The following is a 24,533-nucleotide window of genomic DNA, read 5'->3' as shown; positions in this document are numbered from 1 at the left end:
TGTAAAGCAAGTCTTAGAACATGAGTTTTATTGTGTTTTGTATGCAATCCGAACATGTAAAACTGCAAATGATTGATGCATTAGTGGAAAACAGTCTGACATGGCGTGAATCATTCTCCAGGAGAAAAGAAAAACCTTTCAGTGAGCACATGATAGTAAGGAGACTTTACAACAAGAAACATTTGGTATTCTATAGGCTTACTAATGTATCATTGGATGGTTTGTTCACAAAGACCGTGCCTGATAATATCTGCTATATTTTTCACAAAAATGTTGAAACACCTTTTTATTACATGTAGACATTGAGGCGTACATGTATGCACCAGATACATTCAAACATCATGTTCATCTAAAATTTTCGGACAATTTTTGTTAAACATTTGATTTTCTTTTTAAACTAATAAATACAATAAATAATAATAATAATAATAAATAAAATAGCACACCTTTCAGCATGCCTTTTTCCTCACACAAGAACATTGTAAAAATATATACATACAGAGGTAGGACAACAATGGATCATTTAAAAAAACATTTCTAAAAAAACACCTAGACAAAAATGACAGGAAAAAAAAACAGGTGAAGGACCAGAGCGTGGAGGCATATACACTGCACGGCATATGTTGCATGTAGAGTGGTGAACAACAGGACAACTTCTTCTCCTCATCATATCATGTTCTGAAAATAACCAAGCCCAAAGTTACATAAAATCGTCATTTTGTTGCCAAGCAATCAAGTTCTGGGACACATTAAAGCAGTAACATGCAGTAAGATTCTACCTAGTTCTAACCAGCAAACATATTAGTCGTATTTTTAATATTCATTGGAATATCAATACCATGGAGACCGCATGAGGCAACATAGTTCTTTAAAAAAGTGGAAATGTAATCATTTGCCTGATTCATTTAGTGTGCTTCCAGCTCTGCACGCTCAGTGTCCTGGAGCTTATCGATTGTTAATTTACTGCAATGCTCCAAGGCCCCACGCGTGGCCAGTGACTAATGAACTTATTCAGACCAGAAGAGATCCCACACAAACTCATCTAACCTCATTTCTCCTCCTTCCAGCCCCCAAGGAACGCGAGGTTGCGGAGGATTGAGAGGCAGAGCTTCTGGAGAGGGAACAGTGGCTGGACAGCTGGTTTGCTTTGAAATACTGGATTAAATCTTCATCTGTGCAGTGAAATATACAACAGTCAAATATACAGTGAGAATTAAAAAACAACACACAGAACGATATTTTTATATTTTATGAATAACAGTGTTGGGTGTAAATATTACATACCATATTTTATTGCATTGCAATGTTAATGCTAAGGTATTTTGGGGTTGATTTTTAGTACTAATAGTGATACTTGCAATCTCTACTAGCAAAGTTTTTTTGCTTGCATTTAAGTCTGACCTTGTGTGCTCCACTGTGCAGCTGTTCTGCGGTCTGATCTTCTCTCTCTGTGTTGTGGGGGCGTCCTGCTCCCGCCGTTGTCCAGTGTGTCTGTCAGGTGCTCGAGTGGGTCTTCCGTTACAGGAGGGGGCTCAGGTGGAGGAGGCAAGTCTGCAGACACGCACAAACCAAAAGTGTGAATGATCATCTATCCACTCCATCATTATAGAAGAAAAACTGCTTTAATTACTTTAATCAATAATTTATTAACTATGTGGATTCTTACTCCCTGGTTTCAATGCTTCACGTCTCGCAAGGCCATCCTTTTGAGATTTCTTCTTAGGCCTGGGCTTCTGAATTGAGGACGTGAATGATGTGTATTCTCCTAATAGCAGTGCAGTTTAAAGTAAACAAAGATTATGTACTCCATACATAATCATCAGCAATTTAATAAAAACAGTTATTTTTCCAGCATGAAGGGCCTACTTGAACCTGTGTTGTTGGAGAACAGTTCCTCCATTTCAGCAATGTCTCTCCAAGGACCGCTGTGGTTGGGAACGCTGCCATTAAGAGACTCTGTCTTGGTTAACAGCTTTGGGTTGGAAAGAGCAAACTGTGTATTGTGTGCACACTGTGTTTTCCTGTTGAACGGACACATGAGAATTATGTTTTTTGTTTGTTATTTTCTTTTATGCAAAGTCAGAATTTAAAGCTATTGTCATGACAAGAACAAAGTAAAATCAGTTTTAATAATAATAAAAAAAAGATACAAAGATATGAAAGGATATTTTAAAGATTTATTTAAAGAGATGAACAGAAATTGTTATATTAATATTCTTGTGATGGCAACTTGTGAACTATTCCTTTAATGTCGAGCCCTGATGCCTTTGTGTGTGTGTGTGTGTGTGTGTGTGTTTACCGTGGCAGCAGGTCTGGATGGTGCAGGTTCGGCGGGTACTGCTCCTCGCTGGGGGAGGGCGTGAGAGTTGCTGTGGACTGCAGACTGTAGGTCGTGGCCCTGTTGGTTTCGTCTCCCCTCAAAGGCAGAGTGGCTACGTCCTCCAGACCCTCAATCAGATAAGATCGCTCAGGCAGTGGAGGACACCACTCTTCATCCTCCTCAGGGCTATTGAGATGTAAACATTAGGATTCCAGTTAACCCTAAAATATCTGTACACTACTAAAACACAAACTAGGTTGAAAACAAGGCAAGAAACAGAAACTTCATACAAACACACAAAAAGAACACATATCAAAAGACTCTGGACCCCTGATGCATCTAGCAGTGATTTCATTACCTGATAAAAGACTGCTGTAAATAAAACCAGACTGTGGTCCTTTGAAAAAAGTTGAAAAATAATATAAAAGAGAATCCAATGTGGGTACAAAAGACAGCATTGTAAAAAAGCTTATCAAAATTTGTCAAAGCAGTTTCATCCATGGAGCGTGATGATAAAAATATGATGTGAAAGGAAGAAAGCATTGAGGACAAAGGTTGATATGTGTGGTTCCGCTTCATTCCAACCCGTGGCTATTCTTACAGGTTCATTCTGAGAAGCCGCGTCTGGCGACCTGCCTCTCGGCCCCGTCTCAAACAGCCAAGACGGCTTGGCTTTAAGCGCTAACATCATTAGCCCCTGTCACTTTGAGCTGAAACATCAAATACGTTTAGATAAGACCTCAATTTATCGCCCAGACTACATTTTACCATGTTGCACAGGTTCCATATTGGGTCACTTTTCTGAGAAGGAGAATTATATCCAGAAGTGTCTGAACTTAAAAGAAAAAAAGTCGGATGACAGCTACTGAAAAGCAGGTTTATAAGTTGACGAAATCTTCTAGAAATGGGTTGACAGACTCTAACATAAAATATCAAAAAGTAACATGGTATTAGCACAGATTTTGGATATTATCATATTAACATGGGTTTTTAAACACATTCCATGGTCTTTAAAAATGGTACCATGATATTACCATGGTATTTTAACATGGTACCATGGTTATTTGACATTTTCACGAAATTAGCATGTTTTCTTTTTAATTGTACCACAGTTTTAGGATGTGCACCTTGGTATTCACATGGCTTTTTGAACAATTACCATGTTCTTTTGATATGGTACCACTGTTTTTGAATATGTACTATGATTCTACCATGATATTTTAAAATGGAACCATGGTCCCTGGACATTTACCATGGTATTAGCATGTTTTTAATTGTACCACAATTTTTAGGCAGTCATTATGGTATTACAATGGTTTTATCACATGGCATCATAATTTTGGACATATAAATGGTACATTTTGTACACCATAGTATTAATATTGGTTGTTGAACAATTACCATATTCTTTTGACATGGTACAATGGTTTTTGGACATGTACTATGATATTACCATGGTATTTTAACATGGTACCATGGTATAAGCATGTTTTTTTTTTAATTATACAACAGTTTTTTGACATGCAGCATCGCATTACAATGGTTTTATCATGCAGTATAATTGCTTTGGACATGCACCATGGTAATACCATGATTTTTATATACAGTACAGTATGTACCATGGTATTATGATGTTTTTGACAAGGTACCAAGAGCTTGGACTGTGGTATCAAAATGGATTTTTGATCAAGTACCATGGTCATTTGACATGATATCATGGTTTGTGGACATTTACCATAGTATTATCATGTTTTTTTGATGTTATTTTTTTACTGTACCACAGTTTTTGGACATGCAACATGGTAATACCATGTTTTTCAGATACAAACCATTTCAATGACATGTTACCATGGCTTTTTGATCATGCATCATGATCACAACATGTTTTTTTGTACATTTACCATAAACTACCATGCTTATCTGGATATATATAAATGTTCTGCCTTAGAATGGTTATTACCTGTGTCTTGATCCTGTGTTTTGATCCTCCTTGTTTTGTACTGAATGTAGGGACAACACATCAGACCAAGTTGGTGAAGAGGTTTGTCCTAGAGACTTCTGCTTCATCAGTTTGGCTGTAAAACAGCATGAAACAAGGCTAAACTCAAGTCCATCTGCATAAAATTGACATTAGCATTTGTTGCAGCACTTGTTGATCCAATCTGTCTGCATAATTCCTGCCTAATACCTAAAGGACCAATCCCTTAACCCTCATGATGGAAATCAATGTCACTCCTACCATTTTCGCCTCTTGGGTACTGAAGTTTTGCATAATCTGCTCCACTGTGGCTGGACTGAAGGCTCCACTGATCCAGGTCCTGCTCCATACTGTAGAGGTCAGTTTTGGAGAGGACTGGTGTGCTGGTGTATGGGTCTGGACCCTGAGAGTACAGGCTGCATACGTCATGCCCATCTGCATCGGCGGGGTTAATGGTACAGTAAATGGCGCCTTCATTAGAGGCTGGGCTGTACTTCCCATTCTGGCTCAGATAATTGGATAATCCTGAAGCTGGAAGACAGATTAATGAGTTATAGGAGATTTGATTTGTAGGTGTGACAGTCCCATAATGTAGGGGAACGCCCATGACAGAGATCTTACTGTTGTAGTATTGATCTGTGGAATCAAGTCTGCCTGCACAGCAGTTAACCGAGTCTTTTCCATTTCGAGTGAAGTTGCTGGTAGGCCACGAGTCAGCCAGCCAAGGGTAGTTACCCAAGTGTGACTCCAGCAAACATGGCCTGTAAATTTAAAATAAATTATTTTACATTAAATATAAAAAAAGTGTTACACTTATTTTTAAAGGAATAATATATATATTGTAAATTTGAATTCTCCTATGATACAGACCTTCCATTTATAAGATCCGACCCATCACCACGAGAGAGTGCGACTAAAGAAAAAAATATGACAAAGAATTTATCCCAAAAGCTCTTTTGACATCAGGATTTTGAGACACACATTGTTAGTTTTGTGCTAGTATGGAAAGAAGGTTACCTGCGGGCGTATATGCAAAGGAAGTAGTATAGTGTCCAAGTTCTTTCCTACTCTTGTGTCTGCAGTAGATCCAGGCGCTGAAACCCATTAGAACCATCCAGAATGATACACCAACCCCGGCGATGAAAGCTGGCTGACGGACCACCACTGTGATCTGCTCGGATAGGCTGACACTATCATCCTTCACCACTGACAAGGACTGATCTATTGCTACTTCTGATAGAAGATATAAGGAGGAAATGGGAAAAAGTGAATAAGAGCGATTATGTGAAAATGGAAAAGAGACAGAAGAGTAAATGCTTCTTGTCTTATACAGGAAACATTTCATCAAAATATATTTCCCCCATCATCTATCTTCAACTGACACACAGCATGAAAATCCCTAACATTTTCGATTCCTTAACATAAAATAAGAGTAAATGCTGAGATAAGAATCTGTTAGGTGGGAGAAATGTCACCATCAGAGGTGTGTGGTAAATATTTTTTATAAACCTGCTGGACAAATCCAGATTAAACTGGCAGCTGTGTTTTGGACGGCACAAAACATGGTAGCAGGATTAATAGCTGACCTAGCTGGTTATTAGCTGGAACAAGCCGCTCATTAGCGGTACAAGCTTGTCCAAGAAGATTATCACTTGTTCAGTCTGGCCATTAGCTGGCCAAGATGGTTATTAGATAGTCAAAACTAGTTATTCAGGTCATTAGCTTGTCCAAACAGGTTACTAACTAGCCAAAATGGTTATTAGCAAGTCTAAACTGGTTATTAGTTGGATCAAGCCAGTCCTTTACTGGCCAGGCCATTTATAGGTCCAAGCTGGTTACTAACTGGTCACTGCTGCTTTTAACTGGTTCAATCTGGCTGTTAGCTAGCCAAAATGGTTATTAGATAGTCAAAACTAGTTATTAGCTAGATCAAGCATTTGGTTTTTGGCTTGTTTAAGCAGGTTATTAGCTACCCAAAATGCTTATTAGCAGGTCTAAACTGGTTGTTAGTTGGATCAAGCCAGTTATTAGCTGGCCAAAACAGTTATTGGTCACAGCTGTTTATTATCTGGTCAGTGCTGGTTTTCAGCTGGTTCAATCTGGTCATTACCTTGCCAAGCTGGTCGAAGCTGGTTATTATTTGAATCAAGCCACTCATTAGCTGCATCTAGCTGGCATCTAGTATGACAACCTGGTAACTGGTTTGTTGACCAGCTTAGACCAGTTAGAAACCAGCTATCATGTTTCAAAAACAAGCTACTAGTTTAAGATGTTCCTGGGTGGAAATGATGGCAGTACTCACTCAGGAAGATGAACACGGGTTGGCTATAAGTGCCCACTCCTGCAATTGTCACCGCTGCGACCTGCACGCGATACATAGACTCGGGCAACAGCCCGTCCAACAGCACCCACAGTGTATCCCCATCCACACTCCTGTTGATCATCTGCTGAGACTCGTTTCCTACACACCACACCTGTACGACCCAGAAACAGACTTCAGCCATTACTATTTTCCCTAGTGGTCACTGAGAGGCTCTCCACATAAAGGGTTCACCGGTCTCACCCTGTACTCTAGTATGAGCTCTTCTGGCACATCGGGGGGAGGAGGCTGCCAGGACACTCGCACGGTTGAACTGTTACTTAACTGCACCACGCTGACTCCCTGAGGAGGGCCGCTCAGCACTAAAAGCAGAAATATGATGGGCAAATGTCAAAACATTAACATTACAGCAAAAGTTTGAGGGTAAAATGAAAGTCATGCCAACTTAAAGCTAAAGACTTGAGTTGCATATCAAAACAAGTCTTGCCTTCATCAGGAGTGCGAACCACAGCTATTTCACTGTCAATCCCCTGAAACTCATTGTAATACGGTCTCATTTTGAACTCGTATTCTTTTCCTCTGTGTAGCTCTGTTAGGACAGCAGTGTGTAGGGGACCTGCTTTTACGTCCTGGATCATCCACGCACTCCCCACAGGCCTGTAATACATCCTGTAACCTTCAATATAGCGAGGATGCTGGTCAAGCTGAAATAATATCAACACATACATATGGTATCATGAGTTTCAGATCTTGTGAATGGCCATGTCATTTTGTCAGATACTGATAATAAATCATTTATATGTACTGATGTACTGATATTTACTTATTTCTCATCATTTACCATCTACATATGTACACCAAATCATATACTCACAGTCCATGTGATTTGAACACTTGTAGGGCTCAAGACTTTGGGTGTCTGCAGACGAACCTTGACCCCTCCTAAATCCATCTGCACATGTGCCTGGTCTGTCCCCTGACCTTCTGGACCATCTGAAAATATACACACACAAAATTATGTTGATGTGCACAAACCATAAAAACAGCAATCACACACACTACACCAAAACTACTCTCACCTTGTGTTCGGACTGGCTCTGAGATGGGGCTGGGGTCACTCAGGCCATAGGAGTTGACCGCTCGGATGATGAAAAGGTACACGGTATTGGGGTAAAGCCCAGACACTGTGTGCTTCTCTAGCCTCACGAGATCAGCTACAGTCTGCCATGTGCTGCCCACTGACTGACTGGAATATAACATTAATTCACAAAACACATCTCCAGCTTTACAATCAAAATGAATGACGTTCAAAGCCACTGACTGTACATCAGCTGAATTCCATATTAATGTGTCAAGTTGCAGCTTACAGTCAAGCTGATGAGCTATATTACTGTATTACATTATTAAAAAAATGTAATTATTTAACATTTATCTTTGCTACTGATGCCTTTTTAGAAAAGAACTAATTCATTGTGAATTGCTGTGCTTTGCATCATGCCTAATAACATCCTTTATCCATCAGAAAAAAATCAGTGTGATGCTCATCCATACACATGAAAAGACATTATCTGAATTATGACAGCGTTCAATTATACAACAGAGGGTACGCATTTGAATATTCAAATAATTGTTATATTAGTAATTCTGTTTGGTGTTGGGGAAGCTACTTTGAAACTGTAGCTTGTCACAAATCACAAGCTACTCATAATTTAAGTATATTATATTAAAGCTACTCTTCATCACAAGCTACTAACAAAGACACTGAAGAAATATAAGGGATATGTACCAGATATATATGTGGTTGGTTTGGGGTCAGTAAAATTAATACTTTTATTCAGCCAGGGTGCATTAAATTGCTAAAAAATAACAGTAATGACCGTTAGAAAAGGTTTCTATTTCAAATAAATGCTTTTGTTTTGAACTTTTTATTCATCATAGACTTGTTCCACATAGAGGTTCCACAAAAAATATTAATCAGCACAACTGTTTTTAACATTGATTATAATAGTAATGTTTCTTGAAGGATCATGTGATGATTTCTGAAGGATCATGTGACACTAAAGACTGACGTAATGACTTATATTTGCCATCACAGGAATGAATTACAATTCAAATTTTACTGAAATAAAAAACCCTTTAAATTGTAATAATATGTAACAATTTTACTGTTTTTATTTTTGGTTAAGTAAATGAACAAAAAATAGTTAGCCTTGCTGAGCATAAGAGCCATCTTTCAAAACAGAACCCAAACTGTATATGCTAATTAGTATGAAACACAAATCTATACTTCAGCTTTCAATTGTATAACATTAACACTCTGTAGATTTATACTAAACTCTAAATAGACAACATGTAACTGAATAACAGTGATAAACAGCAGTAATTAACCAAGAAATAATTCAAACTGTTTTTGAACCAGTTCATTAAAATGAATGATCTGACTTCCCAACTCTATTTGAGAGATACAGACGTTCTAGTAGAGCCTGTTTATTTATTCCCTCAGCTTGCTCAGTTGTAAGGTGGCTGTGTACAGAATACAAACACCTGCTATTTTGCCATACCGCTACCTGTCGAAAAAATAGCATGTTACTAGAAAACCTGCAGTTTTTCAAAAACAGCTGCACTATTGTCATGCAAATGATAAATGTAGTTAACTCTGTATCAAGTTTGTTACTCCCCAACAGACTCTAATATCTTTTGTGAATAAAAAGCTTCACTAGCATGCTGAATTGGACACATTGGCCTTTGTTAATGAGAAAAATGAGCACGGAGCAGAGTGTGAAGGACAATGGAGAGGATCTGGCCCCGTCTCCATGCACCGTGAGCACATAAGGTCTGCCCAGTTGACTTCTCGGACTGTGCGCACCACCGTGACCTCTCAACAGAGCGAGCTGCACTATAAATCCGAGCGTCTTCTTAACAAGGTGTCAGAGCAGAGCTAAATAACGACTTGGCCTCTACTCTCGGCCTCCCTGCTGCTCTCCCTGGCGGGACAATAATAGAGCCTTCTGTTCATCTGACCTCCACAGAGCCCAGAGGGACAAGTTCTGCTGAATTCTAACTGCAGCCCCAGGGAACATCCAGCCTGCAAGAGGGCAATGCTTCACTCTCACTTTACCATAAACTTTCATCCGCTCTGACACTCTGAATGACGCCTCCAACAGAACCGGCGCTATAATGAGAATGTCTGCCACTTGCTCTACCCATCAGGCCACTGGAGAGGGTGTAGAACCCCCTTCCTCATATATTTATTTTTAATATGTAGCAGTGCTGCTGACTTTAAATCCATGCAGGAACTGACAGAATGCATTTCCCAATACGAGATAAAGTGCAAATTTGCAGGAGAGGAATGTTCCAGGCTCAATGCAAGTTAAGCTTTATCGATAGCATCCGTGACAGGCTTTTGATTACCTCAAAACTCGGCCTTCAGTGTGTAAACACAAGCACAAATCATATGTAATGCATACAGGGTCAGAAATTAAGAGGTGATTTTTTTTTTCATTTTTTCATTTTCCAGTGAATTTTAAAATGCAGGAAAAACACTCCCTAACATGTTCTTCTGTTTTTCTTGTTTGTAACATCTGATATAGTTCTTAATATTTTATTCTAGGTCTAGTTATACACAATGTAATAGAAAATATGAGTAAATATTGATTTTGTTTTTATTGGTGACACCCTAACATCCAATTATAAAAGATATAAAAAGATGACACAGTGTGATTTTATATAGTTAGAAATAAACACAACCCCATAAAGGTGAAAAAATGCCCTGAAAATCAAATCCAGGGGGCCATGTATTGCTTCTTAATGGAAAATTGGATTTCTGACACTGAAAGTGTGTATAGTAATGCATTACAATAGAAGTCTATAGGGCAAAGCTCTGCACTGGATTAAACCATTCTCATGTAACTTTCTCATGATGCACATAAAGATCCAGAAAGGAGTGTCTCCTCAAAAGGCTGATTTGGGTAAAATAACAGCTCAAAAGACACAAACATACGAAAAGTAGTGTCTCCTCAAAAGGCTGATTTGGGTAAAATAACAGCTCAAAAGACACACATATTCATACAAAATGTTAGCACTTTAACTAAAATTAAAACTGTATGTTTATACTTTTAAACCTTCCAAAATGCTTGTTCCATAAATCAGAAGTCTTCAACTTTTACAGGCTAAGGACTTCTTGGTAGATAAGGAGACGTATGTAGACGAAAACTAAAACTAAACTAAACTACAAAATAATACAACATAAACTAAACCTATAATAAAGTGTATGGTACCACATTTATGGATTTATACACACAAATGAGATGATGGTGAAATATAAAAATTCCAATAAAAATATGCATTTTTGGCTAAATTTATGCTGTTCGTATTAACAACCAGAACGACCAAAAAAAAAAAAATGTTCCCAAGGATGCACAAGGTTATTGATGCATATACTTTAAACCCTTCGGTAACACTTTACAAAAGGTCCTATTAGCTAACATTAGCTAATGCATTAACTAATATTAACTATGGGTTTTTTACTGTATTTGTTAATTTTTGTTAACATTAGTTAATGGAAATACAACTGTTCATTGTTGTTGTTCATGATACCTCAGGTCCATTAAAGGGATAGTTCACCCAAAAAATTTAATTCTGTCATTAATTGCGCCCTCATCATGTCATTCCAAACCTGTAAGACCTTTGTTCATCTTCAGTACACAAATTAATATATTTTTTATGAAATCCAAGAGCTTTCTGACCCTCCATAGACAGCAACACAACTGACACGTTCAAGGCCCAGAAAGATAGTAAGGACATCGTTAAAATAGTCCATGTGACATCAGTGGTTCAACCATAATGTTATGAAGCTACGATAAAACAAAAATAATGACCTAATTCAACAATTTCTTCACTTGCGTGTCAGTCTTCAACACATCCCCATAAGAGTACCATGTTGAATAAAGTTGTTATTTTTGTTTTCTTAGTGCCTATGGAGGGTCAGAAAGTTCTTGGATTTCATCAAAAATATCTTAATTTGTTTTCTGAAGATAAACAAAGGTCTTATGGATTTGGAACGACATGAAGGTAAGTAATTAATGACAATTTTCATTTTTGGGTGAACTAACCCTTTAAATAATATTAACAGATACAACCTTTGATTGTAATTATGCATTAGTAAATGCTGAAATTAACATCAGCTAAGATTAATAAATGCTTCAGAAGTATTTTTTCATTGTTAGTTCATGTTAACTAATGTAATTAACTAATGTTATTAAATGGAACCTTCTTTTTAAATGTTACCAACCCTTTTAATGAAAGTAAAAAGGTGAAAAGTTATTCAAACAATAGTAATTTAGAGTTAATAAAGATATAAACCTGAAAGCCTCGATGATGTAGGAAGTGACAGCAGCTCCGCCCTCATGTGGGTTGGGCTGCCAAGTGAGAGTGACGCTATTTGAGGTCACATCTGTCACCACGGGCTTCTGAGGAGGACCAGGCAGCTGCAGGGACTGCGAGACCCGCGGGACGGAAGACGTTCCAGTCGCTAAACACAAGATACAGAGTCAAATGTGACTGCGTCAAGGGTGCATTCTTGTACAAGGCCGTTTGACTGCACATTGAAATCATCAGCACAACGTGTTTCTTGAAGTGTCAGCCTTTTCAAAGTATTATAGAGAGCTGTGTTACAGAGAAGAATGCTTGAATGTTACCTTTCACTGTCACGGTCCCACTCCAACTCATCTCACCAGTGGAACTGGATGCGACACAGGTGTACATCCCTGAGTCGGTCTCCTAGCAACAGAGAAGACAAAATCATCTCTGAAAGACGACGAAGATAATTGCGAGCATGCAATGTTTCTGAAGTAGTTGTGTGCTTTTCTCTTTCCCTCCAAATGAAGCGGATCAAATGTATTGTTTCAGACGATCAGTCATTTCAATTTGTTTTCAGTTAGTTTGAGGTTGGGGCTGTTAGATCTCCTTTAAGATCACTTTTGACATTCTCAACGGCTGTTTTATATTCTGCGTACCGCAGTGCAATCTGTCAAATGTCTCAATTAAGATATACAGGCCTTGTACCACAGATGGCATTCATATTGGAATGTTCTTGAAATTTGAAGCAAAGTAAAGCTGTACAATACACAGCTGCTTTTCTCAAGTTACTTAAACCAACTTTTGAATGACAATGTCTTTTGAATGCTATATCAAGGTCAAAATTCTGCATTTAAAAATGGGTTCCCTTTCAGTATGAATTTATATGGACATGACCAGATGCTAAAAGTGTTTGAAAAAGAAATTTACAGAATTGCAATTAACACATAACACATAATAATTTTAATACTCAACCAAAGAATGTTTATGATGAAACTTAATTATATAATTAATTTGAATTAATTATGCTTATATAACCTAAAATATATACCCTGATATACCATATTTGTGTACACTAGAGCACATACTATAACAATGAGAAAAAAAAAATAAATAAATACTTTGGAATAAATACCAAATAAATACACCTTTTTAAAATTATATTGAGAAAAAAAAACTAAATTAGTGCATTCTGGGAAATGAAGCATTGCTCCAGTTAATTTATCGAATACAATGCAGGTTATATTAAACACAACTAATTTTGGTAATTAATATAATAAAATGTTTCTGAAACTAGTGTATGTGTGTATAAAAACAGTTAAAATAAAATAAAATAAAATAAAATAACGATTAATGTTTTATTTCATTACAACATAATACAACACAAACTATAATAAAGTGGATGGACCCACTTTTATGGATTTACACACACAAAGGACATGAGGGTGAAATATTAAAATTCCAAATAAAAATACACATTTTTGGCAAAATTTATGCTGTTTGCATTAACACCCAAAACGATAAAAAAAAAGAAAAATTTAAAAATACAAAAAATGTCCCTAAGGTTCCTTTTTTTTCAAATGTATGTATTAATTTATTCATTTATTTTGTAAAGATTTTGTCTGTGTGTGTGTGTGTGTAATGAAAACTGAATTGGTGCATTGCTTCATTATTGTCCATAACATTTATGTTAATTTATCAAATAAAATGCAGGTAATATTAAACACAACTAATATTGATAATTCATGAATTGAATTCTGGATGGCACACAACCATGATTCTTTTATGTTATGTTATGATATAAGATGTATGATGCTGCTTTAACATTCAAAAGAGAGCTCCACAGAGTAATATTAGCAAACTAAATATTTCAATCCTCCATCCTTATCTGATAGGCTAATATATCTGTTATGTCAAACATTATATCATGACATGACAGATTTGGCTGGTTGTTTAGATGTATTGCACTCAGAGCTTCAAGTCTTGAGCAATTTTTCCACTGAACCTACTTGATGAATGAATGCCAAAATCAATTAAAACAAATCTTACTCTTTTCTCCAAACTTGGAAGGAAACTGCAGATTAGTGTCACTTCTACTTTATCAGTGTAATTTCGTGTGCGTAATTACATTTGAGCTAAATGTACGTAGAGCTTCTCCGAGCGATCAGATCTGTTGGTTATTGATTTATGAACGTTACGTGGCTAAATGTGTTTTGCATGCGCTGATGGAAACCCTGCCTCGAGTAAGAAACGCTCAAGTGGACACCATTATTTCAGGTATGCTTGTGAACGTCTCACTTAGTTTGAAATGTTTTCTCAGAGGCTCTCTGTCCAGGGAGCTTTCGGTTTTCACAGCCCTAATCAAAGCAAACAATTCACATCTTTGTCTGAAGCGTCTGTCAAATACCTTCAAGCCGCTGATGTGTAAAGTGCCGTTTTCCATTAGGCTTATGTGAATGTCATCGCTCAGAACGCTTTCCCCGTCCTTCTCCCACCTGACGCTGGGGATTGGGCTGCCCATCCCATGGCACTGGAGTAGGGCACTGGAGCCTAAAGCGAGCGTCTGGTTGGCTGGGCCCTGTCGGATAATTGGAGGGACGAGATCTGATGGACCTGGAGGATAAACAGCAGAGTGTGTTTGTGAGGAGTGTGTTTGCATCTGTCCAGTTATCTAACAGTGCTTCTGGCATCCAAAGATCAGTCTGACTTGTACGGCTACGGAAGTGCAACTGGCAGTCAGAGTTAATCACACTTTGAGAACACAATGGCACAAAAGATGAAGATATTGTGGAATTGGGGTGATGGGTCAGTATGGTTGACTTAGACTAGTTATTTCAGGGTATCTGCAGAATTGTAAGACTTTTTAAAGACATTTTAAAACTTGCAGGAGTACATTGAACAAACAAACCTATACAATCTCAAAATAAAGCATGTTTCTCAGATTCTTACTTGATTAAACAAGCTACGACACATTTTCAATGGCAAAAACAGGCTTATTTTCAAGACATCAATACATAGAACTAGAGTCGATCCATATTGGATTTGCTGATATGATGATATTAAAGAAAGGCAATTAAAAGATTGTGTTGATACTCATGAAATCTATATATTGAATCTTTTCTTACTGTGACAGGGCGGCCCAGAGAGAAGCCACAAGAGGTTTACATTTAATTAAACACCAGATACAGTTTATTGTGTAACCACAATACCAATAATATTCAGAAAAAAAGATTTGATGCATAATGCAGGACTTTCAATTACAAACAAGCCCTCCAAAAAACCCAGGACTTTTATTTTGAAGTGTCAATGCTTTACTTCTTCCAGCTACTAATTCAAAAAGACGAGGAAGCAATACTCTTACAAAAATTTAAAATATTGAGAGCTCAAAATTTATTTAATCATATCATTGCCTTTAATTAAACTATATCATTCCACAAGTGTTGTCACCAAATTTAAGACATTACATTAAAATTACATTTATGATATTTAAGAGTTTTTTATGACCTTAAATTTTATGAAAACTGAATATATGACTTTTAAGGACTGGCAGAGACCCTAAATTATTAAAGTCAACTAGTTTAGTATAAAAGGAGATGCTGCAAAACTTGAAAATGAAGTAGGTTCAAGTACACTTCACTTTTAGTGATCCCTCAGCAAGCATCATTAATTAAAAACTAGCTTTATGACTTAAGGAACGCACATCATAATGAAGAGCCATGTGCATTGTGTGTGTTCACGCTCAGGCGGTTTGTTAATGCTAGGGGTTTTCTTCACAATTATCTCCAGAGATGCCATTTGCATGTGGGATGAACTGTAATCCCAGATACTCACCAGTTTCCACTTCCAGCAGAGCCTTGGCGAGGACACTTCCTGCCACACTAATCGCCTGGCAGATATAGTAGCCGGAGTCCTCCGAGTGAACATCAGAGATGGACAGCTCTCCGCTCATGGACACAGAATAACGGCCCGACTGGGAAGGAGGTTGGCCAGGGAAAAGCAGCATCTACGGAGGGGACAGATTCTTGAGTTCACACCAAACTGTGGGCAAATTACCCAGTGTTCAGAGAGACTGAATGTCTGATTTACAAATTCCAAACAGCCAGGAAAAAAAAACAGGATCGTTCTTGTTCTTTTGAAGTAAAAGGGTTTGATGAACTATCTAGGCATACTCTAATGTATATAATTCAATGCTCTTGAACAGTAATTTATTAGTAATAAAAGCAGCCTGTTTAATTGGATTTTATGTAAAGGACAGATGTAAAGCTGTAAAGTCATGCACAACATATTGGTACCATAACAGTTATTTGTCTATATTAGTCTATTTGTCTATTTTTAATATTTAATTGTTTGCGCTCATTTGCTCTTTTTTTTTTTACACTATCTTTGCTGTCAACATTAATACTATTAAATGTAATCTTTATAAATGTCAAAATGAATAACCATTTTTTATAATACAAACTATAATGTTGTAATGTTAAAATTCAGTTGTACTGTAGCATTTAAAATAATTCATTTTAGTTTTTAGTATTAAATTTGTCATTTTTTCAGACAAAACAGAACTGGACATTATATGAAAATAATTGTAATTAATATTCACCACTTATCGTTTATTATCTAACTTTAAAATAATGGTCTAACAATTAAAAATTCATTTAAAGCATTTATTAATCTAAGTTAATTTAATTTAAATGAGTTAATTTGTGTTCAATCATAGTACATTTACATACAATAATTCATATAGTATAATTTAAAAGTTTGGGGTCATTAAGAATTTGTTATATTTTTGAAAGATTTCATAAAATATACAGTAAAACAGTAATATTGTGAAATATTATTACAACTTAAAATAACTTTTCTATTTTAAAATATTATTTTATTCATGTGATGACAAAGCTGAATTTTCAGCATCATTACTTCAGTCGTCAGTGTCACATGATCCTTCAGAAATCATTCTAATGTACTGATTTGCTTCTCAAGAAACATCTTAATGTTGAAAACAGTTGCGCTGCTTAATATTTTTTTTTGTAAACTGTGATTCGTTTTATATTTTCAGGAGTTTTTGATGAATAGAAAGTTCAAAGAACAGCATTTATTAGAAATAGGAATCTTTCTTAACATGATTCATGTTTTCACCGTCACTTTGATCAATTTAATGCGTCCTTGTTGAAGACAAGTATTTAAGTATCTAAAAAATAAAATGCTTTAATATGGTGCCTCCAAAATATCACTGCAAAACTGTAAGCCGATTAAAAGATCTCATCTCCATCAAAACTGATTTGAGTGCTTGGTTGTGTTTTTCTGGCAGTTTAATTCGCTGAGCGAAGCTGTTTGCTCCTTTGTGGGACTGCAGTGGGGTTAACTGGGGGTACATACAGTAAGTGAGGGGGAATCTATGCACTTCTCTTAAGAGGCTTAAAATGGGCAAGTAATGGACGAAGGTGAAAAGGCCACAGCCTAATCTGGGACACAGCTGCAAATGGCTTACAAGCGTGAACACGGGGGACGTGTTATAAAATCCATTGCACAGACCACACCCCAAATGACTCCAAAATGATGTGAGCCATCAAGGCTGAGTGGTCTTTAGCTCTCTACCGCACTGACGGAGGTCTATTTTTAGCGTCGAAACACACTACTGACTGCCATTACACCGGACGCTGTGCTTTTGCTGACCTATGGGAGCTGCTCGGACACCTGATGTTCCTCTGTGTCAAATTTTCTCCTCCCACTCCCTCACAAGTCTCTCTAGGAGGCCCAACTCTCATCGGTGGTTTCCCATAATGGCTCTGAAAACATGCTGCTTTGTCAAAGGGCCCATCTCCAGCAATCCAACTCTCTGAATCATCTCTTCAATGCAATCAGCAATACACGACTAATCAGCATCAACAAGGGTAAATATAATCATCGAGAGGCTCTAGGCTTGTTTTCAAGCTCTGGCTAAGTTAATGAGTCACTGATAAACATGCTCTGAGATGCAAATAAATCATCTTTATATGAAGAGATCTGCCTTTGATCTCCAATCAGGCTCTTTAAAACCCACGCATGACATTCAGTGAAGTATTGGATTACTGGGGGACAATGCTGAGCCATCTTATAAGCTGCATCTCGAATCATGTACAATGCACTTTTTACTTGCACTATACAGTATGTACTTGACTATATACTGTATGAATTTTAAAGGCAATTTAGTTTATTTATACACTACTGTTTAAACTCAAAAAACATACTGTGCTTGATTAGATACTGTAGCTGCACTCACCTGACTACCTTCTTTCTGCCAGAAAACTGCTGGAAGAGGGTTTCCCTGGGTGCCACATTGAAAAGTGACAGTCCGTCCTTGGGCAGCGACTTGATCCTGGGGACGTACGTCAATCTGTGGGGGCACTGCGGCCAGAGAGAGCAGAATGTGACTGGTTAGAGAATTTGAAATGCTTCATGTTTTTTTGTATATTTGTCCTTTTTTACCTACCTTTGCCATACAAATGGATGGAGGAAGGAAAATAAATAATGGCAAAATGTATAGGCAAAATGACACAAGTTGGACAAGCTGGACCCAATAATAAATTTACAGAGGAAAAGTTGAATTGTCCAGTAGACCAGATTTATCAAGATTTAAGTAATAAACATATACTTTCATTTCTTAAGAAATGTTCTGAAATCAAATGATTGAAGACTTTGGCATCTCTGCAAATTAGAGCAGAGTTTGTGGCACTGCAGAGATACATTCTGAAAACTCTAGAGTAACATTAGAGAAGTAGGAGACTCGAGCAAACGTCTCAGGGGGAGTCATTTATTTGCATGCACTGTCTCTGTTGTTTCAGCACCTGATTCACTAAAGAAACTAATGCTAATCAGCTGAAAACCCCAACACCCTAGAAACAGTTTCCAATCGAAAAAGATACAGCAGACTATCGAAATTTGGCGTACTTTACTGAGATGTCTGTTTACGGCTGTTTTGTGTGCAAACCTTTCAATTTGTTCTCCTCTAAATCTCCTAGATTTCTAGCAGAAACAACTGAGATGTTGACGAAACAGAATTTGCGAATCATCTCTGTTATGGATGGTTCTGACAACAACTACTCGTACTTGAACTTGGTTTGATTGAATTTAACCCTCACCAAACACCATCTATGCTCGCCCACTCTATAAAAACATGTATTTTAAATCACTTATCAGTTAAGTGCTGTCCTCTGAGCCTCATCAGCTCTGTGATTTGCACATTAGCGTGAGAGCTATCAGATTTAAAACATATAGAGTCTCCACTCAGCCCAGATTAAAGCAAGTAATTAGTTGGGACTGCAAAGCAGATTCTGATGCTAGAGTCCATGGCTCATGCTGGGATAGCGGCGGATGCATGATATCGAAAAACATCTGTTTTTTCAGGGGCGATGTTTAAGGTGGTTACTGCTCGGTTTATCACTCTGAAAGCCAAACAGAATCACCAATGTTATCCAGCAGCCATTTCCCACTCACTTTTTAGTACGGCGCTGGGCTCAAGGCTGTGTGTCTTTGTTTAGATAACCAGACCGCTACCCTGCTGTTCAGAAACTTCACAGTAGGTTTGTACCGCAAACTCAAGTGAGAGAAGGCGTATGAGAGCGAGAAAGGCAGACAGGGAGAAAGCGCGAGATCTGACTCATCCGTGTTGTTTCTCCATTTTCACATTTTTTCTGACGGGGCTACAAGCTCCCACACAAATAACAACTCATGACGAGAAGCCGACAAAGATCATATAAACCGAAGGAGAATAATAGTGTGGGGAGAAGTGGCTCGGGGCTGACGGAGCTACTGCTCACTTCTGCAGGTGACAACTCCCCAAGCGACAGATTGACATATGTATGCATGTCAGCTTTAGGGATTGAAATAATGAGTTAAAGAAACATTTCCGAAGAGAATGAAATTCTGGAGCCTCAAAGGGGCAGAAGATATTTTAAAAAATATCTGGGTTTTTATTTTTGGCCTTAAAAATCAATGCCTTAAATATCTTTTTTAGCATTTATGGCTTGATGAAGCAACTTTAACATCCACAGAACCTTTCTATTGTACAAAACATTCTTTATTGATTGGTTGGGTAACACTTTACTTAAAGTCTTTATGTATAATGCATAATAAAAGTCATTTTAATGCATTAATTATGCCTTGTAATGCACCTTATAATGCACTGTACAATCTCATGAGTAATTGTAACCACAGTTATTATAAAATAACATTTGCATTTTAAAATTCGGTTTTAATTATTTACAAGATATAATGTAATATAATGCACATTATGAATAATTCTAATGCATTATACTCTTTAATAACCCTTTATAATGCATTATACATAAAAGCTTTAAGTAAAGTGTTACCAAAGGTTGTTTAGATTATTAAATGTTCTTTCTTCACAGTAAGATTCTTTTAAGAACTGTTTACTGAATGGTTCTTTATGGAACCCAAAAAAGGTAATTATGACAATTCAGCCTTTTTTTCAAACAAGTCAGAATTGCAAGATATAAACTTTTTTTCTTGCAATCGCAAATTTTTACATCATACTAACTTTCTTCTCAGAATTGTGAGTTTATATCTCGCAATTTGTTTATATCTAACAATTCTGCATTTATATTTTCCAATTATGAATTGTGAGATAAATATGGAAGCCCATTTCTGCCACAGAATTAAAAAAAAATCTTTTTATCTCACAAATCTGACTTTTTTTCACTCAACTCCAAGTTTACATCTTGCAATTCTGATTTTTGTTCTCAGATTCGTGTGGTATAAACTTACTGCGAGTTATAAAGTCAGAATTGTGAGTTATAAAGTCCAATTTTGAGGAGAAAAAAAGACAACTGTTTATATCTCACAATTATAACTCAAAATTCTGTGTTATAAAGTCAGAATTGCAATATATTAACTCACAATTGAGAGAAAAAAAACTGAATTGCAAGATCTAAACTCTCAATTCTGAGAAAAAAGTCAAAAGAGTTCATTTCCCACAATTCTGACTTTATGACATGCAATTGTGAGTTTATATCTTGCAATTCTAAGAAAAAAGTCAAAGTTGCTAGATAAAAAGTCGCAAAAATACCTTTTTCATTTTTATTCAGTGGCGGAAACAGGCTTCCATGGACAAAAAACTCACAAATACCTTTTTACATTTTTTATCCCGTAGTGGCAGAAACAAGCTTCCATATTAGGGTGAATAAATTATTTTTCATTCATTTTTGCATGAAATGTCCCTTTAAAAGCCACAGAATTAAACCACACCATTTCCCATTTTTAATACAGGGCACGTTTGAGATGATCCAGTGAACGAGGATGCATTTGACTCACGACTCATCCTGTGGGCATTTTGTTTGGCTTGGTAAAAGCTCTTGTGCACATGGCCGCTCATCGTGTGCGCTTGTCTGATGAGTGTAAAAACAGCAGATGTGTGTGGTCAGTCATAATCTTCAGTGTGTTAAGTCACTGATGCCGTAGCTTTGCTCCCTGGTATGTTTGGGGAAATGTTAGGCTAGAAGGCAGCAAAACATCTGCTGAAAGGATCAGAGAAGACAGTGTTCCCCTGACAGACACAGGCCCTGTCAATCTCACATGAGCACAGGTGTTGTCATAACATCACACAGGAAGTAAAAGTTAACAGACTGCATGCATATTACTATTTTACTCTAGCTTCTGCTACTGTGTATTTACACTGCAGTACATGCAGGGTCCAAATGTAAAACTCACCAAGTGCCAATGTAAGTAAATATTGCTGAGGAGAGTAAATAAAACTAGTTACACACCAGTGGCTGGAAACCTTTGCATAATACTGCTGCATAATACAGAAGTAAATCTGTAAGAATTACAGTCACATATATGGAATATTTTCTCACGTTAATCCACCAAAATGAACATGTGAAGAGTGAAATCCTGATTTTTGTCACAGGTGCAGTTCTACTTAGAGACGGATGCAGGCTCATGTCATAAGTGATGCTGTGAGTGACACAAAAAAAAACAAAACACATTGGGATTTTGTTCATCATATTCTAGTTTTGGTGGATTAATGTGAGAAATATTCCACATATGTGACTAAAATTCTAACAGATGTATTACAGCAGTATTATGCAAAAGTTTCCTTATATTTACTTTCCAAAATATTGCACATAATGTTCATTTCCAAAAAAACCTTTTTTTAAAAACTTTTATAATATAAATTTTTAAAATATACAATAATGATAAAGACAGTAATTTTATAATATATTATATTGATATAGACAGTAAGGGGGAGGACAGGGAATGTGGAGATGTGCAGAAACAGGATGAGTCAAAGTCACACGTCAGATTCAAACTAACGTCACTAACATGGGTGCCACAAATTAATGTGGTAAAGCATGTGCACTAATTAATAAGCCACATTCAAAAGGCTTCTATTTTTATCTCTAATTTTCTATTTTACACCATTTTTTCAAAATCTGAGAGAGGTTGATGACAGCAACTGTATTCAGTCTCAAAACGCTTGTAGCTGGTAGAGGGTCATGGGTTCGATCTTTAGGTAATGCTAGCACTGATAAAATGTTTCGGAAGCAGTTGTTTTGTATAAAAGTGTCAGCCAAATGCACAAATAGATATGTAAAATTTGCTTGTGATTCCTTAAAATGTAATAGTCACTGTCAAGCGTGAAAGTTCATGCTTCAGAGTTATTAATATTAATCAGGCTGCTTTAAACTTCGTAATTCACAAGCTCTGAATTCCCCATTAATTTAATGGCAGTATCAGAGTAATGACTTTCTTTTTGAAGCATTCACACACTTTTCAATCATACCCACAATGCAAAGCAGCAGAAAACAGTCTGCCTGTGCCACCTTGTGAAATGCAGCAGCATGTAGTGAAGAAGAAGGAAAGGTTGGTAAGGATGAAATGATTTAGGGCAACAAAACATCAAGGCAAATGAGACAGAAAATTCACAAATGAAAACGTCAGTAAAAATGGCCCTGAGTCAGAAAAAAGAGAGAGAAAGAGAGAGAGAGAGAGAGAGAGAGAGAGAGAGAGAGAGGAAGAGTGAGGCAGAAAAGGAGACAGTAGGAAGGAGATGGAGGCAGAGCTGCTTGGTCTCATCTTAATTCAGACTGGCAAAATAACTGGAGGATGAATTGAATCAGGGCTGCTTCCCCCAGCTTGTTGCCAGCTAGATTCCCATCCAATTCTCTCTCTCTCTCTCACTCACTCTTTCTCTTGCTCATTTCTACACACACGCAAACACACACACTTTGCCATGTTCTATTAACACTGCCTCTGCACTCCGGCAGTTTGCTAAAGCACACCGTCTCTCTATAACAGCTGTCAAATACAGTAATCCACACGCTTTAACATAAGCTCCACATTGTTGCTCTGTTCCGAAGCTGCCTAAGTAGAAAAACCTACAATAATTACTCACCCTCATGTTGCTCCAACATGTATGAGTTTCTGTTTTTCAGTGGAACACAAAAGGAGATTTTGAAGAATGTTTTTCTAATTGTTTTCGTCCATACAATGAAACCAGCATTGTCCAAAACAAGAAGAAAGTCAAACAGATTTGGAACAACATGAGGTGACAGAATTTTCCCATAAGCTCAGAGAAAAACTAAATCCAAGATGGTGAATGAGGTATGATTTTTTTTTTAAGGTAATTGTTTCAATCAACACTGAGAAGTATCAAGAAAAATAGTTTAGTCTAATTAAAAAGTACCTACTGTTTGGTTAGCTTAGCAAAACTTCAATGATGTGTTGTTAGCTTAGCAACATGCTAACATAAGCTTCAATGAAAGCAATTGTGTGTCGAGTTGCTGCTTAAATCAGTCACTTCCTTGGCAGTCAGGATGCTGCCTTAAAACAAAATTATTTTGGTTTTATGTGTACGCTAGGGTATAAGTACAGTGAGCATTGCGTAAATGTCATAATCAGCATAGTAGTGATGTTATTTTCGACAACAAAGCTGAAAAGCTTGTATTGTAGCTTGATTCATTGACATAAATTATAAGTGTAGTTTAAAAGACAGATTTCATATTTAATTTATGAATTTGTTTAATTTAATTCATGCCAGTGTATTGCACTTCAGTAAGTAAAATAATCAATTCAACAATGTTTATTGGAGTTTTTAGAAGTCAGCTGGCTATCTACGCAATGAGGCAATGCGCTAGAACAGAGTTAACATTTAAGCAGCAACAGAGGAGCTGATAACTCCTTCCTTGTGACTTCACACAGAAAAGACTGATTGCGCCTGACAGGTTCACATGACTGCGGTGAGTTCTGTTTAATGGAGATGAGTGGCAACATATGCATGAAGCTAAGAATATCAGCTTGCTTCTTTGTGATTCAAATTTGATGTGCGCTGTGATGTGTGTCTTGTAAAAGGACGCATGCCTGCGCATCTTACCATGGACCTGCAGCACGGCGGAGGCTTCGGTTTTGCCCCCGCTGTTTTCTGTGACACACGTGTAAGTTCCCTCGTCCTCTGCTAGGACCCTTACCAGACGCAGGCTGTTGTCACCACGGATCTCAAATCTACTCGGCCGAGAAGGTGAAAAGAGACAGTGGTTGTCCGTGAGAAGAGCAGATTGAACAGTCAT

The 24,533-nt window shown here is 37.2% G+C and overlaps 1 protein-coding gene across 1 annotated transcript; it reads right to left on the bottom strand.

The window, feature by feature from the left end:
• On the bottom strand, positions 1–24,533 carry LOC109076737 (roundabout homolog 3-like). Its single transcript, XM_042740057.1, has 22 exons — positions 24,341–24,533; positions 18,230–18,354; positions 15,805–15,976; positions 14,381–14,586; positions 12,315–12,396; positions 11,980–12,148; positions 7,698–7,864; positions 7,493–7,611; positions 7,106–7,322; positions 6,862–6,980; positions 6,601–6,772; positions 5,316–5,531; positions 5,169–5,211; positions 4,920–5,059; positions 4,560–4,829; positions 4,281–4,395; positions 2,300–2,506; positions 1,867–2,021; positions 1,667–1,765; positions 1,402–1,551; positions 1,048–1,172; positions 1–678 (listed from the first exon to the last, which is right to left on the bottom strand). The coding sequence occupies exons 1-22, from the start codon at positions 24,531–24,533 to the stop codon at positions 667–669; spliced, it is 3,273 nt and encodes a 1,090-aa protein (XP_042595991.1). The 3' UTR covers positions 1–666.

The sequence above is a fragment of the Cyprinus carpio genome, chromosome B15 (genome assembly GCF_018340385.1).
Source record: "Cyprinus carpio isolate SPL01 chromosome B15, ASM1834038v1, whole genome shotgun sequence".
In the NCBI taxonomy this organism is placed as follows: Eukaryota; Metazoa; Chordata; class Actinopteri; order Cypriniformes; family Cyprinidae; genus Cyprinus; species Cyprinus carpio.
The sequence above is the reverse complement of the archived record's forward strand: the minus strand, read 5'-3'. Positions and strand labels throughout refer to the sequence as shown.

What these genes read in the sequence shown, in the direction of transcription:
- LOC109076737 (XM_042740057.1), bottom strand. Translation starts at nt 24,533, where the DNA reads ATGACTGTTCAATCTGCTCTTCTCACGGACAACCACTGTCTCTTTTCA. An exon ending in AGCTCATACTAGAGTACAGG is followed by an intron (nt 6,773 to 6,861) that starts GTGAGACCGGTG and finishes TGGGTCGTACAG; the next exon opens with GTGTGGTGTGTAGGAAACGA. An exon ending in CTTTGCATATACGCCCGCAG is followed by an intron (nt 5,212 to 5,315) that starts GTAACCTTCTTT and finishes TTTTTTCTTTAG; the next exon opens with TCGCACTCTCTCGTGGTGAT.